Here is a 22,068-nt window from a genome sequence, read left to right as displayed (position 1 = left end):
ATTGGATATTATCAATTTAAAAAATTTATTCTAAAATAGTTGTTACAAAACTAAACTGAAGGGTGAGTCCTGCTGCTACATCCTCCCCTTCCTCCTTTTCCCTCCTTATTCTCTTCCTCTTCCTTCATCTTCAATTGGCGATAGGGAGACCAACGGGAGAGAGAAAGTAACCAGAGATTAAAAAAAAAAAAAGACCCCTGAAGTTGAGACAAACTGAATTTTTATGTGTAACCCTTGCTTCCTCAGACCACTGAATTAGAAAGGATGACCAAAGGATGTAGGAAATAACAGCTATGATATGGAATACATGATCTGACTCCACGCCTCGCCCAAGGTCACCTTCTCTCACTCAGTTCATTGAATCCACTGAGTCCTTACTATGTGCTATTCAATAGTAGGCACTGTAGCTACGCCTGTGAAGACAGACAGGGAGAGTATCTGCTTTCATGGAGTGCTATTAGTTTGCCAGGTATATGGATGTGTGGCAGGGGGTAAGGTGGGGACAGACAATATAATTTTGGATGTTGAGTGGCATGAAGAAAATAAACCAGTGATGTACCTGAAAGAGGGACAGAGGGCTACTTTAGATTGGGTGCAATGTTCCCAGTCTGTGTGACATCTGAGCTGAGACCTGAACTATAAGGAGCACTCCCCACCCCTATTAAGATCTAGAAGAGTATTAAAGACAATTAACAGTTGGCACCAAGGCCCTAAGAATATCCATCTCCGTGACCTCGAGGAACAGAGAGGCCAGAGTAGAGTAACTGAGGGCAGGTGACACAGGATGAGGACAGGTAGGTGGTGGGTGACAACATAATGTAGGCCTTCCTATGTAAGGAACTGGGTTTTACTTAAATAGGGGAAGCCAGGAGTGATTTATAAGCAAATTTATTTTAAAAGCTCTAGCTGCTCTGAAGAAAATGAAGTGGAGGTGACAAAAGTGGAAGCTTGTGGCAGAACTGGAACTAAAATTCTAGTATCCTGACTTCTGGGAAAGGTTGCATATTGACTGAGCAAGCCTTGTATGCCAGGCTGTTCTAAGTGCTGAGGATAAACACAGTTCGTGCCTTTGTGGGGCTCACAGACCAGTGGGCAGGCATGTGGGATGGTTCGGAGGCCTTAGCTGCAAGGGCTGATAAGGACCATGGAGATAGCTCAGTCCAAACCCCCTGGCCTGAGCAAGAATAATTTAGTGTAGCCCAGGAGCGGGATGCCAGTTAACCCTGAGCAAAAAAAAATGCCCAGGCTTTCTTCTGCCCTCTGTCCTCCACCTGCCTCTCCCCATCCTAGCCCCCCGGGAGAGTGAAGAGAGCTAACAGCTTGCGGACGTCTTTGCAGGGTGAGGAGCCCACGCCACCCACGCATCGCCCCTTTCCGGCGTGGGAGGCAGAGAGCGCTCCGCGGGGGGGAGCGGGGCTTCCGGGGGCGGGGCCTCGGTCAGCTCTTTCTCTGCGCCTACGTCGAGGAAGAAACCCGCAGAGCGGGGCTTAAGGTCACCGGAAGCCCGCCCTCCTGTCTTCTGCTTCCGGGTCGGAGCCATGGCGGTGGCAAATTCAAGCCCCGTCAATCCCGTGGTGTTCTTTGATGTCAGCATTGGCGGCCAGGTGAGGCATGGGCCTAGCCCTGCGCCGAAGGGAAACTGCTCGGGGCCAGGCAGGCAGATCTCATCCACCGAGGGAGGCGGAGTGGGGAAGCCAGGAAGTGAAATTGGACCACAGCCTGTCGACCTGCGGGGCGGGAGGAAGGGAGGAGGAGGAGTCGCGCCCATCCCTGCGCTCGGCTGGCGGAGGAACTGGGCGGAACGACCGGATGGGCCATGGAGGCGGCGTGGAAGAGACCAAGCGGCGTTGGGGAGGGAAGGTCAGCCTTTCGGGTGCCGCGCTCTGTGTTGGTGTGGCCTTCCCGGTCTCGGACTGGGCCTTCTGACTGTCTCCCGCTGGTTGCAGGAAGTTGGCCGCATGAAGATCGAGCTCTTTGCAGACGTTGTGCCTAAAACGGCCGAGAATTTTAGGTAAGGAGATGCTTTAGCTCTGCCGGATTAACGGAACCAGAAGCTGGGCCCCTGTCTGTGGAATCGTCTGCCCTCCGTCCGCTCACTGCCCTTGAGACCTGATTCCTCTGGGTACCACCCTGTATGTCACGGTTTTGACTGTTCCCTTGTCAGTTTATCTTGTTAATCTGTATGTCTGGACGCTGACTGGCTGGTTGGTGGGCTTGCTGGCGCCAATGTCTGTCCTCCCCTCCGGAGATTAGGGGCGCTGGCAACTGTGATGTCATGGGACTGAATCGTTCACTCTTTTCCCTTTCAGGCAGTTCTGCACTGGAGAATTCAGGTCAGTCTCAGACGTGGTTGACTTCTCTGCTTGCTCCTGAGGGGTGTCCTGGGGCCGCAGTGCGGGTATTGGGGAACTACTGGCAGGCCTGGAATGATTGCTGGTGACAGTGATAGAAGGTAATACCTCAAGGGTCCATCCTCAGTTCATTTGCCGCCTGTATCTCTTCTCCCCACCATCTTTAGGAGAGTCCCTTGGGCTCCAGTGTGTGGTAGACTGGAAAGGCCTATGATTACCTGTCATCATTCCAAGTCTCTTTCTTTTTGGTTATAGAAAAGATGGGGTTCCGATAGGATACAAAGGGAGCACCTTCCACAGGTAAGGCCTTTGGCAAACCATCGTGGGGGCTTTTAGAATGACTTCCTTGGGGGATTAGACTCTGTAGAGGAAAATAAAACCATACGATAATGATTTGAAGATTTATTAAAACCCAAAGTGATATACATTGTATTTTGAAATCACTGTTAAACTACGATGACTAAGTGAATGTTTTTCTAAACCAAAGAATCTTCTTTCAGGATCCTTTGTTCTCTGTTTCAGGGTCATAAAGGATTTCATGATTCAGGGTGGAGATTTTGTTAATGTAAGTACTGTTTCTTTCCATCAAAGACCTATAGGTTTGTTTGTTTGTTGTTCTTATTGCTGCTGCTACAGCAATAGTAAAAACTATTTTTACTACAGGGACGCAGTCTTAAGGCTTGAGAATAATAGCCAAGTTAGATGAGGGGAGGGTATGGGGAAGGGAATGTCATTTAGAGTTGCTGGCTACTGCTCACTGTATCACTAAATGATAGGCATCGGCACTTTGAATGAATCGCTAAGTTCCAAATTTCAGCCTTTTGCAGCCAGAAACTCAACTTTCCCAGCATACCTTTAGATGATCCATGACACATTCAGATTAATTAGTCACATGAAACTTAGCTAGAAATCAGATGCAATTTGTTTTTTCTAAATGCTAAGTTCCTTTCCAGAGAGCTAAATGCTTATGCACCATTTTCCCTTCCACTTCTGGTATCACAGTGCCTGGAAAGCTGAGTTTTTAATCAGAAGTGAATTAGTGGGCAAGAATCAGAGCAAGAGAGGCGATAGCTCTGGAGGGATGTTTTCTCTGTTCTCTGGGGAAGCCCAGTGGCTTAGTCCTTCTCTACTAAGGATGAGTTTCTTGTAGCTGGACTGTATGTGTTCCCCATGTCCAGCCTCCCCCCCCCCCCCCCCAATCTTGGAGAGTGCCTTCTAAACCACATTTGGTTCTTTTCTAACTCTTTTGTCCCTACCCACCCACTTCTCTGCATAGCCTTTCTTATTATCATTTGGTTGGTCATGGTGCTGTTTTCTTGGATCTGGGAGACGTTCTTTCCCCTTCGTGTGTATGTTTATTTAGATGGACTCTTAGGAGTTTTTAAAGACCTCTCTCTTTCCTACATAGGTAAGGTTACAAACTGGCAGATATTAGGCCAAATCAGGCTTTTAGATGTTTTGTTTCACCTATATGATGTTGTAAAACTGGGAAATTTCACCAAAAAATTCTGGAGTTTTGTTTTTCCTCTAGAAAATGGAAAATAGGGGTGTGTTTCTCATGCAGCGACAGTTGGTTGGAATCAAGTAACTGCTCCCTTTAGACAGTATGTCCTTGCCATTTCACCACAGTCCCCACGACCTGCTTCCCTTATTTCTGTCACCTGCTCCATAGGCATTGAAGTTTGCACACAGTTGATGGTCATAGGGCTTGGAGTGACCATACACGTTTTTGTTAGGTGGTAGGAAGGGCTGAGAAGCTTTCTTTGCCTTCTTTCCTTTCTTCCCGGAGGCTCCTGTATTGCCATATTGTCTCAGCAGGGACAAAACCAACTTCTTACTAGTCATTGCCAGGCATGTCCAATCACTTGCTGATAGCCCCAGGGTTAGACAGTAGTGATCAGCCAGAAGGCTGAGTTTCAGAGAGAAGCAATTGCTCAGAGCTGCCCTTAGGGAAGAAAAAATAGAATGAGCAAGAGGCAGAAGCAGCAGGATTTGAGACCTTCTAAAGTTGGACCAAGAATGTTTGTTTGTTTTGATTTTTGTTTTTTGTTTTTTTCTGGTTGCAAAAGAAAAGTGCTAAAAAGAAAATAAATCCTCTTTCAAGGAATTTTGCCTCTCAAGGAATTATACTCTTGGCGTTTTAGTTTACAGCTGCCACTTTCCTCGTTGCATAGGTGTGTGTGTCGAATATAATTTTTAACAGACTTAAGATCATACATATGTTTTAATTTTTTTGTACTTAACAGTTGTCTACATTTCTTGTCATTAAGTCGTCTTCCAAAACATCCTTTCCAATAGTACCTAATATTCCATTAGGAATAGACAATGAATTTATGTGATCACTCCACTACCGTTGAAGATATAAGTTACTTTCTGTTGTTTCCTTTGAAAATTAATTTTGTCATTTTCCTTACTCTGGCTTCTGGAGAGCAATAGATAGTGTGGCTTTTAGAGAATGATGGAGTAACTGATTTATCTCCTAGGTTTATCGGGAAATTGGAAGTGAACTTGTTTTCTCTTCTGTCTGTCTGTCTGTGGAGTTAAAGCTAGAATAGCTCACATTTCTACAGTGCCATACTGATTCCACAGTACTTTTCTCAGACACTGTCTAACTGGATCTTCATGACAACGTGTAAAGAGTAGGTGATTCCATCCTCACTTGATAGGTGAGGAAACAGGCTCAGAGATAGGAAGGGACTTCCCCAGCTCATAAGTGATAGATCTGGAACTCAGATCCAGGTCATTCCACTATGCAGAGCTTGGTTTTATTGATAATTTTTAGTCAAATAAAGGTTTGATTGGACAGTGTTCCTTCCCTGGCTTATGTTAATCCCCTTTGGTAGCCTTTTCCCTAAAAAATGATCTTTTTTTTGAGGAAGATTAACCCTGAGCTAACATCTGCCACCAATCATCATCCTCTTTTTGCTGAGGAAGACTGGCCCTGAACTAACATCCATGCCCATCTTCCTCTACTTTATATGTGGGACGCCTACCACAGCATGGCTGTTGCCAAGCGGTGCCATGTCCACACCCGGGATCCGAACCGGCGAACCCCGGGCCACTGAAGTGGAATGTGCGCACTTAACCGCTGCGCCACCGGGCCGACCCATAGGGGATCTTTGATTCTGCACTAGGTCAGTGTTTTCCCTTTCTGACATGCACCACGTGTTCTTTTTTACTCTCTGGCTGGGAGAAGTTGGTCTTTGGCCCCCTTCAACCCCAGGGATTCTCTTTAAGCTCCTGCAGATATGGCCTTTGTCAAATTGCTTTATTACCCTAACTTAAGTTAGGTAATAAATGAAAAATGGGGAAGATGATAATGCTTATTCCACAGGGTTGTTGGAAAAGCAAAGAGATAATGCAAAGAAAGCTAGTTTAAGCAGAAATTGGGGATCTATATAAGGTGTTTCATGGAACCCAAAGTGAGAAGTAGAACTAGGAACTGGAAGGCAACACAGAACCAAGGTAGGCCTTTCTCCCTGTTCCTCTAGTGCTCTCTGCGCACGTGTGTTGCATCCTCTTTGTGTTCTCCAGTCCACCTGTGGAAGGTTTTCAGCTCCAGCTTCCAGGTTTACATGATACAAGTTCAACCTCAAAGCGAACATCTGTCCTGCTTCATGATTCCCAGAGAAGGAAGTCTGGTTGGCCCTACATGAGTTAGGCGCTCTCCCTGGACCAGTCACCTTTGGCCAGGAGGGTGGCCTCATGTTGTACAGACTAGACTTCCAAGAGCCCACTCACCCGCATAGTTTGGGGGAGTCACGCAGTAAGCAGTAAGTGGGTGCTTTGCTAGGACTGCAGGTCTAAGAGTGTTTGGGAATGGCAAGCATTATGTATATGATGACTTTACCATTGTTCCCTACTCTGCCTGTGTCTTAACCTGTCTTTCTAGAGGCCCAGCTGTGACCTGTTTTACCCAATTTGTGAGATGCCCTGGCCATTTTGTGGGCTGCAGGTGCCTTGCTTGGGGTTTGCTGTGATTGCAGGACAGGGTCAGAGAGGTGTGGCTCCCAACGTGACCTGTAAGAGTAAAAGCAGCTTTAGAAGCCAGGCTTTCGGTGCAGCAGCATCCTTGCCCTGGGCTTCAGGGCGCCGAGCACTCGCAAGTTACTAACACTTGTCTTCTCTCTGCTCAGGGAGATGGTACTGGAGTCGCCAGTATTTACCGGGGGCCATTTGCAGATGAAAATTTTAAACTTAGACACTCAGCTCCAGGCCTGCTTTCCATGGTAAGTGAAGTCCAATGAAGGTTTTGGGTTGGATTTATAGCCAGCTGGTATTTGAGCCCCTCCTGAGGCCCAGTGCTATCTCTTGGGATGGAAGCAAACACTGTCCTTCTCTTGCTTGGCCCAGGGCTCACCTCTGCCATGCCCACCTCCTTCCTCAGTCTGGTTTGATTTTGTTGGGCTGAGCCCACCAGCAGGCTTTGGAACCAGAATCGAACTCCAATGTGTGCTTTCTTACCTTTGTTTGAGCCAGGACATGTGGCTAGGCTTTCAGCCTTGCTGCTCAGAATTTAGCTGGTTGTGCTTTCAAGCCCCACTGTTCACTCGCTCGTCACTCCACTCACCAGGGCTCACACAGCGCCCATTCACTCACACTGCCTTCTGGCTGGTCACCTCCTTTTCCTCCTTACCACTCCTTGCTCACCAACCCCCCCCCATTTATAACCCCACTCACATGTCTCCCTTTCACTGTCCCCCCACCTGCCTCACTTAAACCCCCTCATCTCCCCACCCCTGCTCACTCTCCTCCGTGCTCACTCCCTCTTCACTTCCCCTTATTCTCCCCTCACTCATTTTCCCTTACCCCTCCCCGCTTGCCTCCCTGTCACTCTCCAACCCTCTCCCTCCCTCCCCCATTCACCCATTTCCCTCTGTCAGTGCCCCAACTCCCACTCCCCGAGACCCAACATTTACATGCACATTCTCTGTCCTGTTTGCCCACTCTTCCAGTCATCTGCTCAGGCGTTCATCAAGTAAAGATTTGTTGACACCCACACTGTTTCAGGCCTCATGAGAAGGCATCAGGATACAGACCTTATCCCTGCCCTCCTGACACTTAACATCCAATGGGGGAATCACACGTGCAAAATGACACACCCAGTACTTGTGTAACTCATGCCATCACTGTATGCGGGTGAGGGCACCTCAGTATGTACAAGTATTCTGAAGGCCCCGAAGAATGAGGATAATTGCTGCCAGGAGCCAGGCAGGGCTTCACAGCAGAGGGGACATCGGAGTTCTTGAAGGAGTTCTCTACCAAATGACATTTCAAGTTGAGCAACAGCCCATGCAGAAGTATGTGACCATGGAATAGCAGGGTGGCATAGAAGGAACAGAGGGTGACGGGGGTGATGAAAACGTAAGATGTGAGTGGGGGAGGGAATGGCCAGGAGAGACAACTGGAGAGGCAGGTGGCTCTAGCTCCTGAAGGACTTCAAATGCCAGAATAAGGCTGAGGTGTGTGGACGTTGTGTCATAGGTTACGGAGAGCCATCCACTTTCTTAAGCAGAGTTGATCAACTTCATGTTTTTGGCCACAGCGTGAGTGGCAGATGGGACTGAGCGCTGGGGTGGAGGAGCCCGTTCGGAGGCTGCCTCAGCAGTGGGCGAGGCGAGCACAGCAAGCGGTGTGCAAGCCCCTTTGCGGAAAGCCAGGCGGGGCGAGTGCCGGCAGAGGGTGCGGAGCAGCTTAGGTGGGCGCAGATCTTCGCCCCGAGGAGTGGAACCCCTCTAGTGCATGCCACTGTGTTAGCATCTGTGGAGGAGCCAGTGACACCGAAGGAAGCCTTGGTCTCCCCTCCTTCAGGCCGACCCTGGTTGAGTTGTGCTGTCACATATCTTGTAACAATTGTTTTTGCTTCTATCCTCCACTAAATCATGAGTTCCTCGAGGGCAGGCACTGGGTCTCATTGACCTCCAGGCCTTACTACTGGACCCAGAAAGGAGCTGAGCAGATGCTGATGAGTGACTGAAAGATAGCCAGAACCATGGCTAACATTTATTGAGCACTTACTCAACGAGCACCTTATCTGCATTAATTCATTTTAATCCAACATCCCTTTGGGATAGGTACAAATGAGGAAACGGAGGCACAGAGAGGTTATGTGACTAAACTAAGGTCACACAGCAAGTTGTGGAGCTAGGATTCAAGCTAAGTTATCTGTCTCCAGGGCTCCAGAGCTTATTCTCTAAACCAGTAAGCTCTACTGCCTGGAAGAATGAATAAATGAGTGCCTAAGGACAGGGAGTGTCTCCTGAACTATAAAAACACGTTATCTGACTGTTTTCCTGCCTGCTTGCTAATAAATGTTTATACATTGAGCAGCAAGATAGGAAGGAAGGAAGGGAAGGAGGGATGGAGGAAGGATAAGAGGAAGAAAGGAATTGGGACCCTTGGGAGGTCTATCCCTTGTTCCAAAGCATAGGCCCACTCTGACCGGCTCAGGCAGTCCCTTACTTTCATATCTGAAATGTTCCTGAAGAAATGTACAAAAACCAAAAACAGCTTCACCTTACATAGGGAGTTTCTAAAGTATAACATAAAATCTCTAATTAGAGCTTACCTCCTGACAATATCTTTAAAGTATTTCATACATGTTTTTATTCCTTCACAGTTGAACACAGACTCAGTCAATTTAAATCTATTAAGCATCCAATTAAGGCTAGTGACCTATCTAATAATTTCCAGTTTTGCCTCAGTGGTATTAATTTTATGAGACCTGTGGTTTTAATAGGACTAGTACTTTTAGTTTTCCATTTTCTACCCATTTTTTCCCTAAAACAAGGGAAGTATACAACAAAATATTCACATAGTTCCACAGACACTATTGTGAGGCACTGCTGGTGAAACTGACTTGGGTTTGCTGATGCACGAATGTCTAATTTCAGCATTTTAAAGTGGTTTGGGGTATCAGTGGATAATGTACAGAAGTATACTTTGTATGAAAATCAAACGCCTTTTTACAAAGTATCACTGCATTGGCATTATAGCCTGTTTTTATAGTGCATTATTTAATGATGTGAAAACAGTTTCAAGGGAGGAAAAGGGAAGGCATATAGCTAGAGAGTTTCAGATTTTCTATTAAAAAAATACTTTTTTCCTGTAAAATTCAACAATAAAGGGTTTGAGGTGTAGCTATAAAAAGAAAACATTGATTGAATTAGTCCTTTTTTTCTAGCGTAGTGCTAGCATAACAACTGCTTTCACCTTCTTAAATTTTTTTTTTTTTGAGGAAGATTAGCCCTGAGCTAACTGCTGCCAATTCTCCTCTCTTTGTTGAGGAAGACCAGTCCTGAGCTAACGTCCATGCCCATCTTCCTCTACTTTATATGTGGGATACCTGCCACAGCATGGCTTGCCAAGCGGCGCCACGTCCGCACCAGGGATCTGAATCAGTGAACCCTGGGCCGCCCAAGTGGAACATGCACACTTAACCACTGCACCACTGGGCCGGCCCTCACCTTCTTAAATGTTTTTAACTGCCATTATTATGATACAGTGCAAAGCTATTCAGACAAAACAGCTTATGGCATAGGCAACAGGCTTTTGCTCAGCTGGTAGCTAATTTCTAACTGTAATCCAGTTATAAACAGTATTGGGCTAAATACAGCAAAGCAGGCCCCATCAACAATTGTTCTCATAAAAATTCACATTGTAGGAGAGATGTATGTTTGTTCAAGGATCCAGCTCCTTGAGGGCAGAGATTGTGTGTCCTGTTCATCTCTGTGCCCTTAGATTGTAGCTTAGGCCTTGGCTCATGATAGATGCTCAGTAAGATTCGCTGGAAGAAAGCATGGAGGAATCTTTCGGGAATCTTGCCCTCCAGCTAGCATGACCAAGAAAACTCACCGCACGTGTATTTGGTTTCCGTCAGGCCAACAGTGGTCCCAGCACAAATGGCTGCCAGTTCTTCATCACCTGCTCTAAGTGTGATTGGCTGGATGGGAAGCACGTAGTGTTTGGTGAGTCCTGCTCCTGTCCCACAGTCCAGGCCCCCTTCACCTGGAGTGGGACATCCAGAGGAGCCAGTCCCAGAACTCTCATACCAAGAGTGCTCAACTGACGTAACTGGGTAACAGTAGGGATGGTGAACGTGGTGGGAGGTGGGGAACGTGTGTGGTTAGAGAACTGGAGGAAAGGACGAAGGGGCCATGTGATGTAGTGTGTAACCACCTGGGTAATAAGTATGTCTGGGGGAAACCTGGATGGTAGCACTGAAGAAATTCTTCACAAAGGCCCGTGGTACAGTGGGGCTTTGCAATCTCTCAGCCCTGGGTTTGAGCCCTAACTCTGCTGTTTACTACCTGTGACCTTGGGCAAGTCATTTCACTTCCACTGAATCTGAATTTCCTGACATTGGTACAAGGATCAAATGGGATGATGACTAAGATTGGGCATTGGAAGTTAGAAAATGCTCTGCAAATGAGACTGGTAAAGTCCAGTTCATACTCTTCCCGCAGGGAAAATCATTGATGGACTTCTGGTGATGAGAAAGATTGAGGTGAGTCCTGTTTTCATTTTCTCTTTCGCAGCCTTCTGGTCTAGTACTACCTGACTAGTGTCCAGGCGCCAGAGAACCATGAGCGGGCTCCAGTTTGTTAGGCCCAGTCTTCTTTGCCTCCAGTGACATGGCCTCCCTCAGGAAAAGGGAGGAGAGACCACATGCCTCCCACGTTTTCCTTGCCTGCAAGTCAGGCTCTCTAGGACACACTGAGGCGTGGCCTCTGGTGGCCCCTTCACCTACCTGATAAAATCCCACTCTGCATGGCACTGAGGATCCTTCGTGACCGAGTCCCTGTCTGCCTCTCCACGGCCCCTTTTGCCACTATCTCCTCCACCTTCCAGTCGCATCAGGCTGCTAGCTCTTCTCTAACTATGCCACCCATGTCCCACTTCTTGCTCCTTCGGCCCCTGAGCCTTGGCTCGTGCTTTTTCCTCTGCCCGGAATGCTCTTCTCCTTTCTTTTCCTCTTGGTGGCCCATTCATCTTGGCAGGCCCAGCTCAAGCAATCCCGTTCCGTGACTCCTTCCCTGACCTCAAAGCAGCAGATTAGTTGCCTCCTGTATGCGCTCTTTCTTATAACGCATTACATTGTTACACATCGCAGTTTTGATATTTTTAAGTGTTGTACATTTTCTCTTTGATCTGTCTTATGTGCTTTACCTGTCTGCTAGGACATGGACTGTTGTCACATCAGTCTGAGTCCTCAGTCCTTAGCACAGGGGCCGGCAGGCATTAGTAGATGTTCGGTGAGTGTGTGTCTGAGTGGATGAATCTCCATGGTGCTTTCTCTCCTAGAATGTTCCCACAGGCCCCAACAATAAGCCCAAGCTGCCTGTGGTGATCTCACAGTGTGGGGAGATGTAGTCCAGCGCGAGACCGGATCAGGTAAGCGTGTCTTTCTCTCCTAGTTCAGAGTCAGACCCCAGAGAAGGCAGCACGGTGTAGTGGAAAGAACTTTCGGCTTGAAGTCATGGGATTGAGCCCATTCCGTCTCTTTGTGACTTTGGAGAAGTCAGTTCCCTTCTCTGAGCCTGTTTCTTCATCTGTCAGATGGGGATAATACTTATTTCCTAAAGTCATCATAAGGATCAAAAGAAAAAGGGTGATTAGGGCCCTTTACTTTCTGCCACTTTGTAGTTTACACAGTAGCCACCTGAAAACCATCAGGAGTTTCTGACAGCATTCTCGGACTGCAAGTCCACGCAGTAGTCCCCTCCAGCCCTGGGGACTTCCTGCTGGGACCAGCTTGGGCAGCCAGGAGACACACCTGTCAGCCTCTCATCAGAACGGACGCTGCCATTCAGGTCCTGACTTTGTATTTGCCAGCCTGGTAGGTGCATGTGACACATTTCTCAACCTGCGTAGACTCCCTTCCTGCCCACGTTTGCCACTGCTGGCTCTGTGCTGTGCATCACTCGAGGCACAGAGACGGGGGCAAAGATCTGAGAGAGGCCTGTGCTTTTCAGGAGCTTATGGGAAAGATGACACGTTCTCAGAGTGATCACTAGTAATATAAGTGACAGTGTTAACCGTTATGAATTCAAGGGAAAAATTGATCTCTTCCAGCTAGGTGAGGGAGGGGGTTGGTGTTTTGCCTGCCTGCCTTTTTTTTTTCCCCCAAACCTGCATAAAAGTTGGAAGCATAGTACATTAAACCCACATATATCTTTCACCTAGATTCACCAATGATTAACTTCTTGTTTTATCATTTTACTTTGACATGTTTTTTTCTTTCCCTTCTTCCCTCTCCTCCCATTCCATCCCTTCTCCCCCTCTCTCCTGCTCTCCTTCCTCCCTCCCTGCTGCTTTCCTTCCCTCCGTCCCTTCCCCATTTGAAGGTTGAAGACTTCTTGACACTTTACCCCTAAATACTTCAGCAAGCGACTCCTAAAAATAAAAACGTCCTACATAACCACCACGATATTATCTAATAAACACGTTCAGACTTCCCCAGTTGTCCACAAAGTAACCATTACAGCTCTTAAAGTGCTGTAAACACGGTTCACATATTTCATTTGCTAGTTTATTTTTGATTACAAAAGTAACATAATATAATCTGGTGAAAATTTTCAGACAAAACAGTTAAAGTCGCCCCCTTGCTCCCCCTTCCCTCCCCTCTGTCCACAGGTAACTTCTTTATTGGTTTGATGTATGGCTGTCAGGGCTTCTCTTTGCCTCTCTTTTGGGGAGGTTTTGTTTTTCCTGAATGGCATCATACTATGTTAGTCATCATTTTTTCTCCCATTTTGCATTATGTCTTGAAGACTTTCCTTCCTCTATTCATGTAAAATGACCTCATATTTTTTAAAAAACTGATATGTGATGTTTGTAATGATTTGAATAGTTACACACTGAGTGTCAGTTGCTTTATACCTTGTGACTATATTCTCCAGAATATATATTTTTTTAAAAATTGGCAGTGTGTTGCTTATCTTAACTTTGGTGATATCCTTTGTTGAACAGAAGTTTTAAATTTTGATGAGGTCAAAATTATCAGTCTTTTCCCTTATGACTTTTGTGTTGTCATGTTTAAGAAGGTCCTTACTACCTCAGAGCATAATGCCTTCTGTATTTTTCTAATATTTCTATAGTTTATTTGTATACTTACAAAATTGTCTAGAATTTATTTTTCTGTACTCTGTCTTTTTTTCCAAATGGAGAGCTAGTCAAATACCAGACCATTTTAATGACTGTACATACCTCTATCTGTGACTGACTTCGTGTTCACGACATCTGGCACTTATAGGCGTTCAGTGTAAATTTAATACATGAGTTAATTGAGAGGGAGAATGTCAGGCATTTTAGGCAGGGAACTGGTGTGAGCAAATGCTGAGGCAGGAATGCACAAGTGTGTGCTGGAAGTTGCACATGGCCCTTTCTCTCGTCCAGCCAGATGGTCCCATGTCAGGCCGAGTTGACACCCTGAGCTTTCCTTTCTGCCAGGACTGGAGGCCCCTGGGGTGACCTGCTCTCCTCCCTCTCTCACTCACTTCTTTGCTGTAACTAAAGTTGAGCTCATGGGTCCTTTTCCTTCTAAAGATTGACCACTGATCACTACCAGAGGACAGAAGATAATAAAAAAGAATGAAGTTTAGAAATTTTTTGTTTGGGGCCTCTGTTCTGTGTTTTTCTTTCCTTACAGAAAGTTACTGGAAATCCTTATTGAGGGTTTGATTTCTGAGGCTGGCGATCATCAACCCTCCCCTACTCACCCACTAGCAAAGGTCATGTAAACCTGTGCCCTCCCATGAAAGCCCCTCTTCTCAGACTGCAGCCCAAGCAGAACAGATGCCCCAGGGGCCGTTTGACCTTCCAGAGGCCCTCTAGTCCAGGACTGTCCAGTAGTCAGTCCTTTCTGTGATGGTGGAAATGTTCTACATCTGTGCTGTCCAATATGGTAGCTTCCAGCCACGTGTGACAATTGAACACTTGAAATGTGGCTGGTGACTAAAGGACCGAATTTTTTATTTAATTTTAATTAAATTTAAAGAGCCACATGTGGTACCTCCAATTACTCTCCAAACACTGACTTACTCAGAATTGAATCTCTCATAAGCTAATACATAGGGACAATATACTATAAGCACTTATTTATTGAATGTTTCTTGTGCTCAAATATTAAGCTGAGAACTTTACTTGAATTACCTCGTTTAACTTTACCAAAAATCTCTATCATAGGTTTTAAGGTCTTAGGGAATCTAGATGGCAGTCTGACCCCAAGGGGTTCCACAGATGGGTGCCCCGCTTTGGGTTTCTGAGTACTGTGATTTGGGAGGAAGTAAGGAAAAGAGTAGATTCATTCCTCTGGGGAGCAGGAGAATTTGTCATCATTTTTCTTCCCACCTATAAAGTTACACGCATCTCTAATTCTTATAGGAGCATTTCAGATCCCTCAGGTTGTTTGGGGCAGAGCAATGGTTGACGGCCACTACAGAAGATGTTTTCAAGCCCTATTGGGCAGTAGTTCTCAAACAATAATGTGCATGTGAATCACCAGGAGAAGGTGTTAAAATGCAGGTTCTGATTCAGTGGGTCTGGATTTGGGGCCTGAGATTTTGCATTTCTAACCAGCTGGCAGGTGATGCTGATGCTGATTTTGAGTGGCAAGGCTAGAGAGAAGAACACAGGCTGTCTTTTAATTGAGAACCTGCCATATTCCAATCGGAAGAGACCCAGGATCAGATCATCTCTTGGTGGCACTGGCCCAGCAGGAATCTACTGCATTCAATCAAGAACCCACCTGATCATGCACTTGAGGCCTTGTTCCTAGGCACTGGAAACATAACAGGAAGGAGACAGAACACCGGTGGGGTCACTTGATCAACTGTACCTCCCTATGAAGCACTTTCTTCCCTAACTCTTTTGTGTTTTGCCTTAGGTCCTGACTTTGGTTTTAGTGAAGACGAGTTATTCTACAGCTCTAGATGTAGAAACCTTGTTTTTATCTCAGTGGGTCCTATGAAAGTTTTTTTAGGATGAATTTGGTTAGGTGTAGGTAAATACACCTTGGCCCTTAGGATTCTCCTGCCATAGTCTGAACTGGATTCTTTGCTACCTACAACCACCCGGGGGCTGGTGGAACCTCTCTTTTGAAAGTCTCTTTGAGAGCCTCTTTGAAGAGCTCTGGCAGCCCCGCTAGTCTGAATTGCTGCTCCTCTCTGTGATCCCCAAATCTGGTACCTGTCTCAAGTAGACAAGAGCTTTCTTTTGTTCATTGTTTCCCACATTTCCCTGAAGATAAGAATCACCTGGGACACTTGTTAAACCTGCTAATTCTGAGATCCCTCCCCTGGAGAGTTTGAGTGAGTTTGAGGTAGGACCTAAGATGCCGTTTGCAAGAAGCATCTGAGATGCTTCCTATTAGAGAAGTGTAGGTAACCAGCCCCATTTCAAGTGTTCAATTGTCACACGTGGCTGGAAGCTACCATATTGGACAGCACAGATGTAGAACATTTCCACCATCACAGAAAGGACTGACTACTGGACAGTCCTGGACTAGAGGGCCTCTGGAAGGTCAAACGGCCCCTGTGGCATCTGTTCTGCTTGGGCTGCAGTCTGAGAAGAGGGGCTTTCATGGGAGGGCACAGGTTTACATGACCTTTGCTAGTGGGTGAGTAGGGGAGGGTTGATGATCGCCACCCTCAGAAATCAAACCCTCAATAAGGATTTCCAGCCTTAGGTGGTGCTGGGATGAATATCTTTTATTTTAACGTTTTCATCTTAAGAGCAAATAAATAACAACACATAATTTTACAGTTGTTATAGCTTACAGTGAGGTATTATTGAAGTTCAAATAGTGATTAGGTTAAAAATTGTGCCTGGATGGTGGATCTCTTAACAGTTGTGAAGGTGCTATTGGAATGACTGAGGTTTAGGAAACACTGTCCCCTGTTCTGGCATCACCTGTAGATGTGATACATTCCTGTAGAGGAAGATTATGAAAGATATGTTGGTGGCACATGGGCCCGTCTTTCATTCATTCCACAACTAAGCACTAGTAATTAAGATAGGTCCCATGCTGCGTATGAGGCTACAAATTGGAAAAGCCCAGTTTCTCCCTTCGAAGAACTCAGTCTTTGGGGGAAACTGACAGCTACAGTACCATAAAGCACTGGACTGGAGGTTTTTGGACAAAGCAAGGAAAGCCTGATTTCCTGTGTCAGCCTGGTGTGGTTTGGGAAGACTGCGGGAGAGAGGATGCTTCAGCTGAGTAGAAAGAATAAAACTTAGTAGGTGGCTAAAAGTGGGGAGGGCATTCCAGACAGAACAGCACGAGCAAAGGCACAAAAGGAAGAAACAGCAGGAATTGTAAAGGAAACTGCAAATAATCCCATATGGCCAAAGCAAGAGGGTATAAAAAGCAACAGGTAAGAGGTGAGGCTGGAGGGGGCCAGGGCCAGGTGTGAGAAGCAGTGCAGGCTGAGGAGTTCATATGTTATCTTTTTTTTTTTTTTTTAAGCATTGGCACCTGGGCTAACAACTGTTGCCAATCTTTTTTTCTTTTTTTTTTTTTTCCTGCTTTATCTCCCCAAACCGCCCCCCCACCCCCCGCACACAGTTGTATATCTTAGTCGCCTGTCCTTCTAGTTGTGGGATGTGGGACGCCGGCCTCAACGTGGCCTGATGAGCGGTGCCATGTCCGAGCCCAGGATCCGAACCCTGGGCCGCCGCAGCGAAGCACGCGAACTTAACCACTCGGCCACGGAGCCGGCCCCTATATGTTATCTTGAGGTTAGGCATGGGCCTCAGGCAGTATGTCCATTTCCCGCCCTGGGGCGAGAGTCCATTGTGCTCCTGGGATTCTCGAAAGGGGGCCTCGCCCTCGAAAAAGAACCAGGCAAGTAGGAGCCACTGAAGGACTTGGAGCAAGAGAATATTGTGATGGAATTTTCTTATTCAGAAGATGATTCTGGCAGCAATGTGGAGGAGGGTTTGGAGGCCAGTGAGGTGTCCAGTGCAGCAGTCCAGGCAAGAGGAAAGAGGTTCCACCGAGATTGGCAGCAAATATTTGCGTGCCTGCTGGGCGTGTGACATTGTTTGTTCCCTGCCCTCAAACTCGGAAGCCATGCAAGCCAGAAAGGGAGGTGGTGGGGGAGAATGTCTGGCTTCATTCCAGTACAATCTAGTACAAAGGCAAAGCTCCTGGTGGTGTAACCAGGTCTTACACATGGAGGTACATCGTGTCAGTGGAATACTATATGGCCTTAAAAAGAATGAAGTAGATCTGTCTGTGCTGGCAAGATCTCCAAGGTAAATCAAGTGACAAAGTCAAGATGTAGTATGTTATGTAAGCACGATATTATTTATTTTCAATAACTATTTTAGAAATTACTGTAGTTCTATATAGCCAACTGTTAATAATGGTTACCTCTGTGGAGTAGAGATTGCAAAGAGACTTTCTTTTCGGTTTATATTGTCTTGTATATGCTTGAATTCTCTCCATTGAGCATGTATCTTATAACAGAAATACATACTGTATATATATAGCTTTAATTAGCCCTGGTTCCCTCCCAGCCTCTCTGAGGAGCATGTGGCAAACATCAGTTTTGAATCATTTCCCAGTCCCTCTATCTCCTCCTCCCAGGTCTAGGCACAGTTAGCAGTCCCTCCTGGGTGCTCCCACAGAACTTGGTTCATCTCTCTATGAGAGCATCTAACAGTGTGTCACAAATGTGTGGGTCTGGTTTTCTCTAGACCGAGAACTCCTTGAGGCAGGGACCATGCTGACTGTCACAGTGCCTGGTCTATGAGCTTAAGTCCTGGACCATGCAACTTATAAAGTGCATTTATACGTTTTTATACATTCTGCTTGAGGGCCCAGGGTTAAGCTTCTGTCTGAGCCTGCAGTATGACACTAGGACGCACTGTCCTCTGGAGGAAGGGTGTGGCCACATTTGCGGGGAGGGGGACAGCAGTATCTGAGTGTACTCACCCTGTTCTTTTAATACAGCTGACTCCAAGGCCATAAACAGAGGGTGTGGACTTTCCCTTCTCTGTAACCCTAGGATCAAAACCTGCAAGGAAGAAGGATTGCTCTTTGTTCTAGAGCTCCATGGAGAGCCCTCTTAAGGTCTGGCAAAAAGCACCCATACCTTGGAGCCAAACAGACCAGGAAGTCCCATCATTGTCAAGCCATTAAGTCCCTCGGGACCCTGATTTTCTCCTTTGCATAATTACAGATACTATACACTACACAGAGTTGTGAAGGGTAAAGAATAAATGAGACAATATACTTAGCCATAAATGTTAGTTTCTTTCTTCTTGGTTCTTGTGTCATATACCTCAGCTTTGCTGTGGGCAACTAAAAGTCTGGCCTGTGGCAAGAATCAGACTGACTCTGCTCTTTTGGGAAAAGAAGATGAGGAAGGTAGAGGATAGCAGTGTTGTCTCTCCAGGACTGTCCCCTTCTAGTTCCTCTGAGCTAATTATCTCTTCCATCTCTCACTGACTTCCCCGTCTCTGCCATTGTAGGCCTTCCCTTCTCTGGGTGATGCTCTTGAGTAAGATAATCTGGATTGGCCCCTGTGTTTACTTCTGTGCCTGCTGCTGCCCTATTTGATCCAGAGACTCGAAGTATCACAGATACAGAACACAAGATTTTCTGTTTAAGTTTTCAACTGTAAATAAAGTTTGTTTTTTGTTTTTGTATGTGTGTTATTTTTAAATGGTTGTAATGATAGCCCCATCTCCTCACACCTTAGCTTCGGCTGGGAGGACTGGTTCTCCCCGGAGGCCGGCACAGACCAGAGCAAGGCCCTGCTATGTATTGGCGATGCCTCAGGTTTGAAGCAGTTGTAGCAGTCCCCTCTCAGGTGCAGCTGATTGGGCAAAGAAGTAGAAGCCCCGGGGTCACAGTACACTGTTTATTCCAAGGATGTTCCCATTAGGGTCAGTTTGGTTGGTTCTGGAGCCTGGGGGAAAAGGGTCACTAACTTGGGATATTGTGAGACCATTTGGTAGAATGTGTCTTGCTCATGATGCAGTGGGAATAGTTTAGTTAAAAATCTTGGTGTGAATCTGGGGTCATTTTAAACAGTTGGGGTCTTGAGAAGTTCACTTCCCCTTTCAGAGCCCCAGTTCCTCATCTATAAAACGGGGATAATAGTACCTGTCTACTTCATAGCATTGTTGGAAGAGTCAAATAAGAGTGTAAATGAAGGGAACTTGTAAACAGTAACATGCCTTGGGGAAAATGCTTGTTTTGAAAGGAAATAGCCCAACATAAAGTGATCCCACTGAGTATAATGTTTAAGAGGTAAAGAGAGTTCCCTGGTGTTTTTTTCATGAGGACATTTCTGTGTTATCCTATTTCTACTTTCTTTTCCTGACTCACGGACAGGGATGACTCATAACTACTGGCAGCAGGCTACTGCAGCAGCAGAGGGAGCAGAGAGCTAAGTTATATGACAGAATGGACCCGGTTACAGTGCCATTTCAGTGTACTGGGGGAAAGGGAGATGGTAACATATACAAGGGCCCTACAATATAGGTAATTGCAACTCTCTGTAGCTAAGCAAACCAGGTTCAGGGGACAGTGAAGACAGGACTGATCTACTGGAGGAGAGATCTTCAAGTAACTAGACAGGGTGGAATTATAAAGATAGGAAGGAGGAGGAGCAGCTAGGGTCCTGAGCTGACGTTCTTGTGATGGGCCATTTAATTGAATTCAGTTACACTTGTCACCTGTATTCCAAGCCAGTCTCTATCGTGGTTACTGGAGCTGCAATGATGAGTAAGATGTGGTCCATGCTTGTGACAGGAGATAGGCACAGTTTCGATTCAATGTGGTGAGTATTAGAATGTGAGCCCTTATGAGGGCAGGAAATTTTTTTTTTTCCTGCTGTGTCCCCAGCACCTAGAAGAGCTAAGCATCCAGTACCTACCTGGTAAGTGCCCAATAAATATTTGTTGCCTGAATGATAGTGGTATGTAGAAGATGCTACGGGAGTAGAGTGGAGAGACCAGGTGAGAGGAAGAAGTAACATCTGAGGTGAGTATTGGCAGCTCGGTTGGAATTGGCCAGGAGATAGGGTGGGGAGGGCTTTCCAGGAAGACGGAACTATGTTCTTGGGCAGAGTCTGTTAGAGATGGGGCACAAGGTGAAAGTTATTTTGCAAAGGAGATTCTTGGAATGAACCTCCTTGCCTTTCACCATCACTTAAAGGTAGGCCCTGGAGTTGTCTGAACTGTGGTCACCGAGCTGGGCAGCGTGAGCTCTCAGGGTGGCAGGGGACTAGCAGGACTGTGGAGTGGAGAGCTCCCGCCTTGGAACAGGAGATGAATTTTGACATGAACGGTTTATCCTCCAGTGCCTCAGTTCCATCACTGCAGTGGAACAGAGGTGGCTACAAGGAAACTAATTTCTTAAATAGCTCATCTTCACGCTCATTGAGCATGAGCAGAGAGCTTAGTGAAGTAATTGGATGAGTAGGTAATGATACTTTTAAGTAACATTTTAAAGACAAACGTTACAGAATTTATATTTCTGCTTGGGAAGCCGTCCCTTCAGAGCAGTTAGGGAAGGTTGCTCACTTACTCACAGAGCTGCTGCTGCCATTGTTCTCTCTGTCTTTGTAACTCCACTTTGGGAAAAAGCTCTCAAGCCTATAGGGCACATGTTTAAATGTCCTCAGTGTTGGCAGAACTGCCTTTTGAGGAAACATTTCCTTTTTAACAGTCAAAAGTCATTTGGAGCTGGAAGAGATGAACAGCAGCTCTAGAATCCACCTCCTTCTCTCCATACACATTGTTGCTGCTAGCGTTTCTCACTCGGATTACTGGTGCAGCTGCCCAGAAGACCTCTCTGCTGCCAGTACCTTCTTATCCAATCCATTTTCTACACCACGTCATTCATGTAACAAGTGTATTAAGAGATTGTGTGTCAGGTACTATGCTAGATGCTCCAGGAACTCATAGTCTGGCAGGGAAGAATTAGTGCAATACAGTGTGTTTGGATAGGAAAGTCTCCTAGGAACAACTGAGGCAGCACCTGAAGGATGAAGAGGTAAGCGGGAGAAGGGAGAAAGGAAGAGTTACAAGTAGAGAGAGTAGTATGTGATAGCCCAAAGAAAGCAACGGCTAAAAGATCACCTGGAAGGTTGGGTAGGGAATGTGAAAGGAGAGTGGGAGATGAGTGTAGAGAAGTCACAGTCAGGTAAAGCACTTTAAGGAATTTGGACAATCCTAAGGGTAGTGGTAGTCACGGAAAGATCTTAAGGAAGACAGTGTCATGATCAGATGTTTTCAAAAGAACATTCCGGATATTATGGAGTGGGAATATTAGAGTAAGAGGTAGACAGAGTGGCTAGGCGGCCACAGCAAACTACGGTTGGCAGGCCAGATCTCACTCCCTGCTTTTCAATGGCTCGAGAACTAGGAATAAGAATGGTTTCTAGGGTCAGCCCAGTGGCATAATGGTTAAGTTTGCACATTCTGCTTCGGCGGCCTGGGGTTCGCTGGTTTGGATCCTGGGTGTGGACCTACACACCACTTGTCCAGCCATGCTGTGGCAGGTGTCCCACATATAAAGTAGAGGAAGATGGGCATGGATGTTAGCTCAGGACTAATCTTCCTCAAAAAAAAAAAAAAAGGTTTCTAAATGTTTAAATAGTTGAGAAAAATCTGAAGAAGAGTATTTTGTGACATGTAAAAATCAAATTTTGGCAACCATAAATAAAGGTTTTTGGAACACAGATGCACTTGTTTACTG

The 22,068-nt window shown here is 46.2% G+C and overlaps 1 protein-coding gene across 2 annotated transcripts; it reads left to right on the top strand.

Moving 5' to 3' along the window:
• The first annotated feature begins 1,408 nt into the window (after nucleotides 1–1,408).
• On the top strand, nucleotides 1,409–19,007 carry PPIH (peptidylprolyl isomerase H). Of its 2 annotated transcripts, none has more exons than XM_001503121.7 (10): nucleotides 1,409–1,604; nucleotides 1,947–2,011; nucleotides 2,310–2,333; nucleotides 2,607–2,651; nucleotides 2,874–2,916; nucleotides 6,488–6,580; nucleotides 10,231–10,318; nucleotides 10,817–10,857; nucleotides 11,655–11,744; nucleotides 18,831–19,007. In XM_001503121.7, the coding sequence occupies exons 1-9, from the start codon at nucleotides 1,539–1,541 to the stop codon at nucleotides 11,721–11,723; spliced, it is 534 nt and encodes a 177-aa protein (XP_001503171.1). In that variant the 5' UTR covers nucleotides 1,409–1,538; the 3' UTR covers nucleotides 11,724–11,744; nucleotides 18,831–19,007. The 2 variants fall into 2 exon arrangements, with proteins under 2 accessions (XP_001503171.1, XP_023488006.1); XM_023632238.2 differs by having other exon boundaries at nucleotides 1,507–1,604; nucleotides 2,310–2,452.
• The last annotated feature ends 3,061 nt before the right edge of the window (nucleotides 19,008–22,068 follow it).

The sequence above is a fragment of the Equus caballus genome, chromosome 2 (genome assembly GCF_041296265.1).
Source record: "Equus caballus isolate H_3958 breed thoroughbred chromosome 2, TB-T2T, whole genome shotgun sequence".
NCBI classification, from domain to species: Eukaryota; Metazoa; Chordata; class Mammalia; order Perissodactyla; family Equidae; genus Equus; species Equus caballus.
This window is presented reverse-complemented; position numbering and strand designations above follow the sequence as displayed.

What these genes read in the sequence shown, in the direction of transcription:
- PPIH (XM_001503121.7), top strand. Translation starts at nt 1,539, where the DNA reads ATGGCGGTGGCAAATTCAAGCCCCGTCAATCCCGTGGTGTTCTTTGAT. An exon ending in AGGGTGGAGATTTTGTTAAT is followed by an intron (nt 2,917 to 6,487) that starts GTAAGTACTGTT and finishes CTCTCTGCTCAG; the next exon opens with GGAGATGGTACTGGAGTCGC. An exon ending in TGGTGATGAGAAAGATTGAG is followed by an intron (nt 10,858 to 11,654) that starts GTGAGTCCTGTT and finishes TTTCTCTCCTAG; the next exon opens with AATGTTCCCACAGGCCCCAA.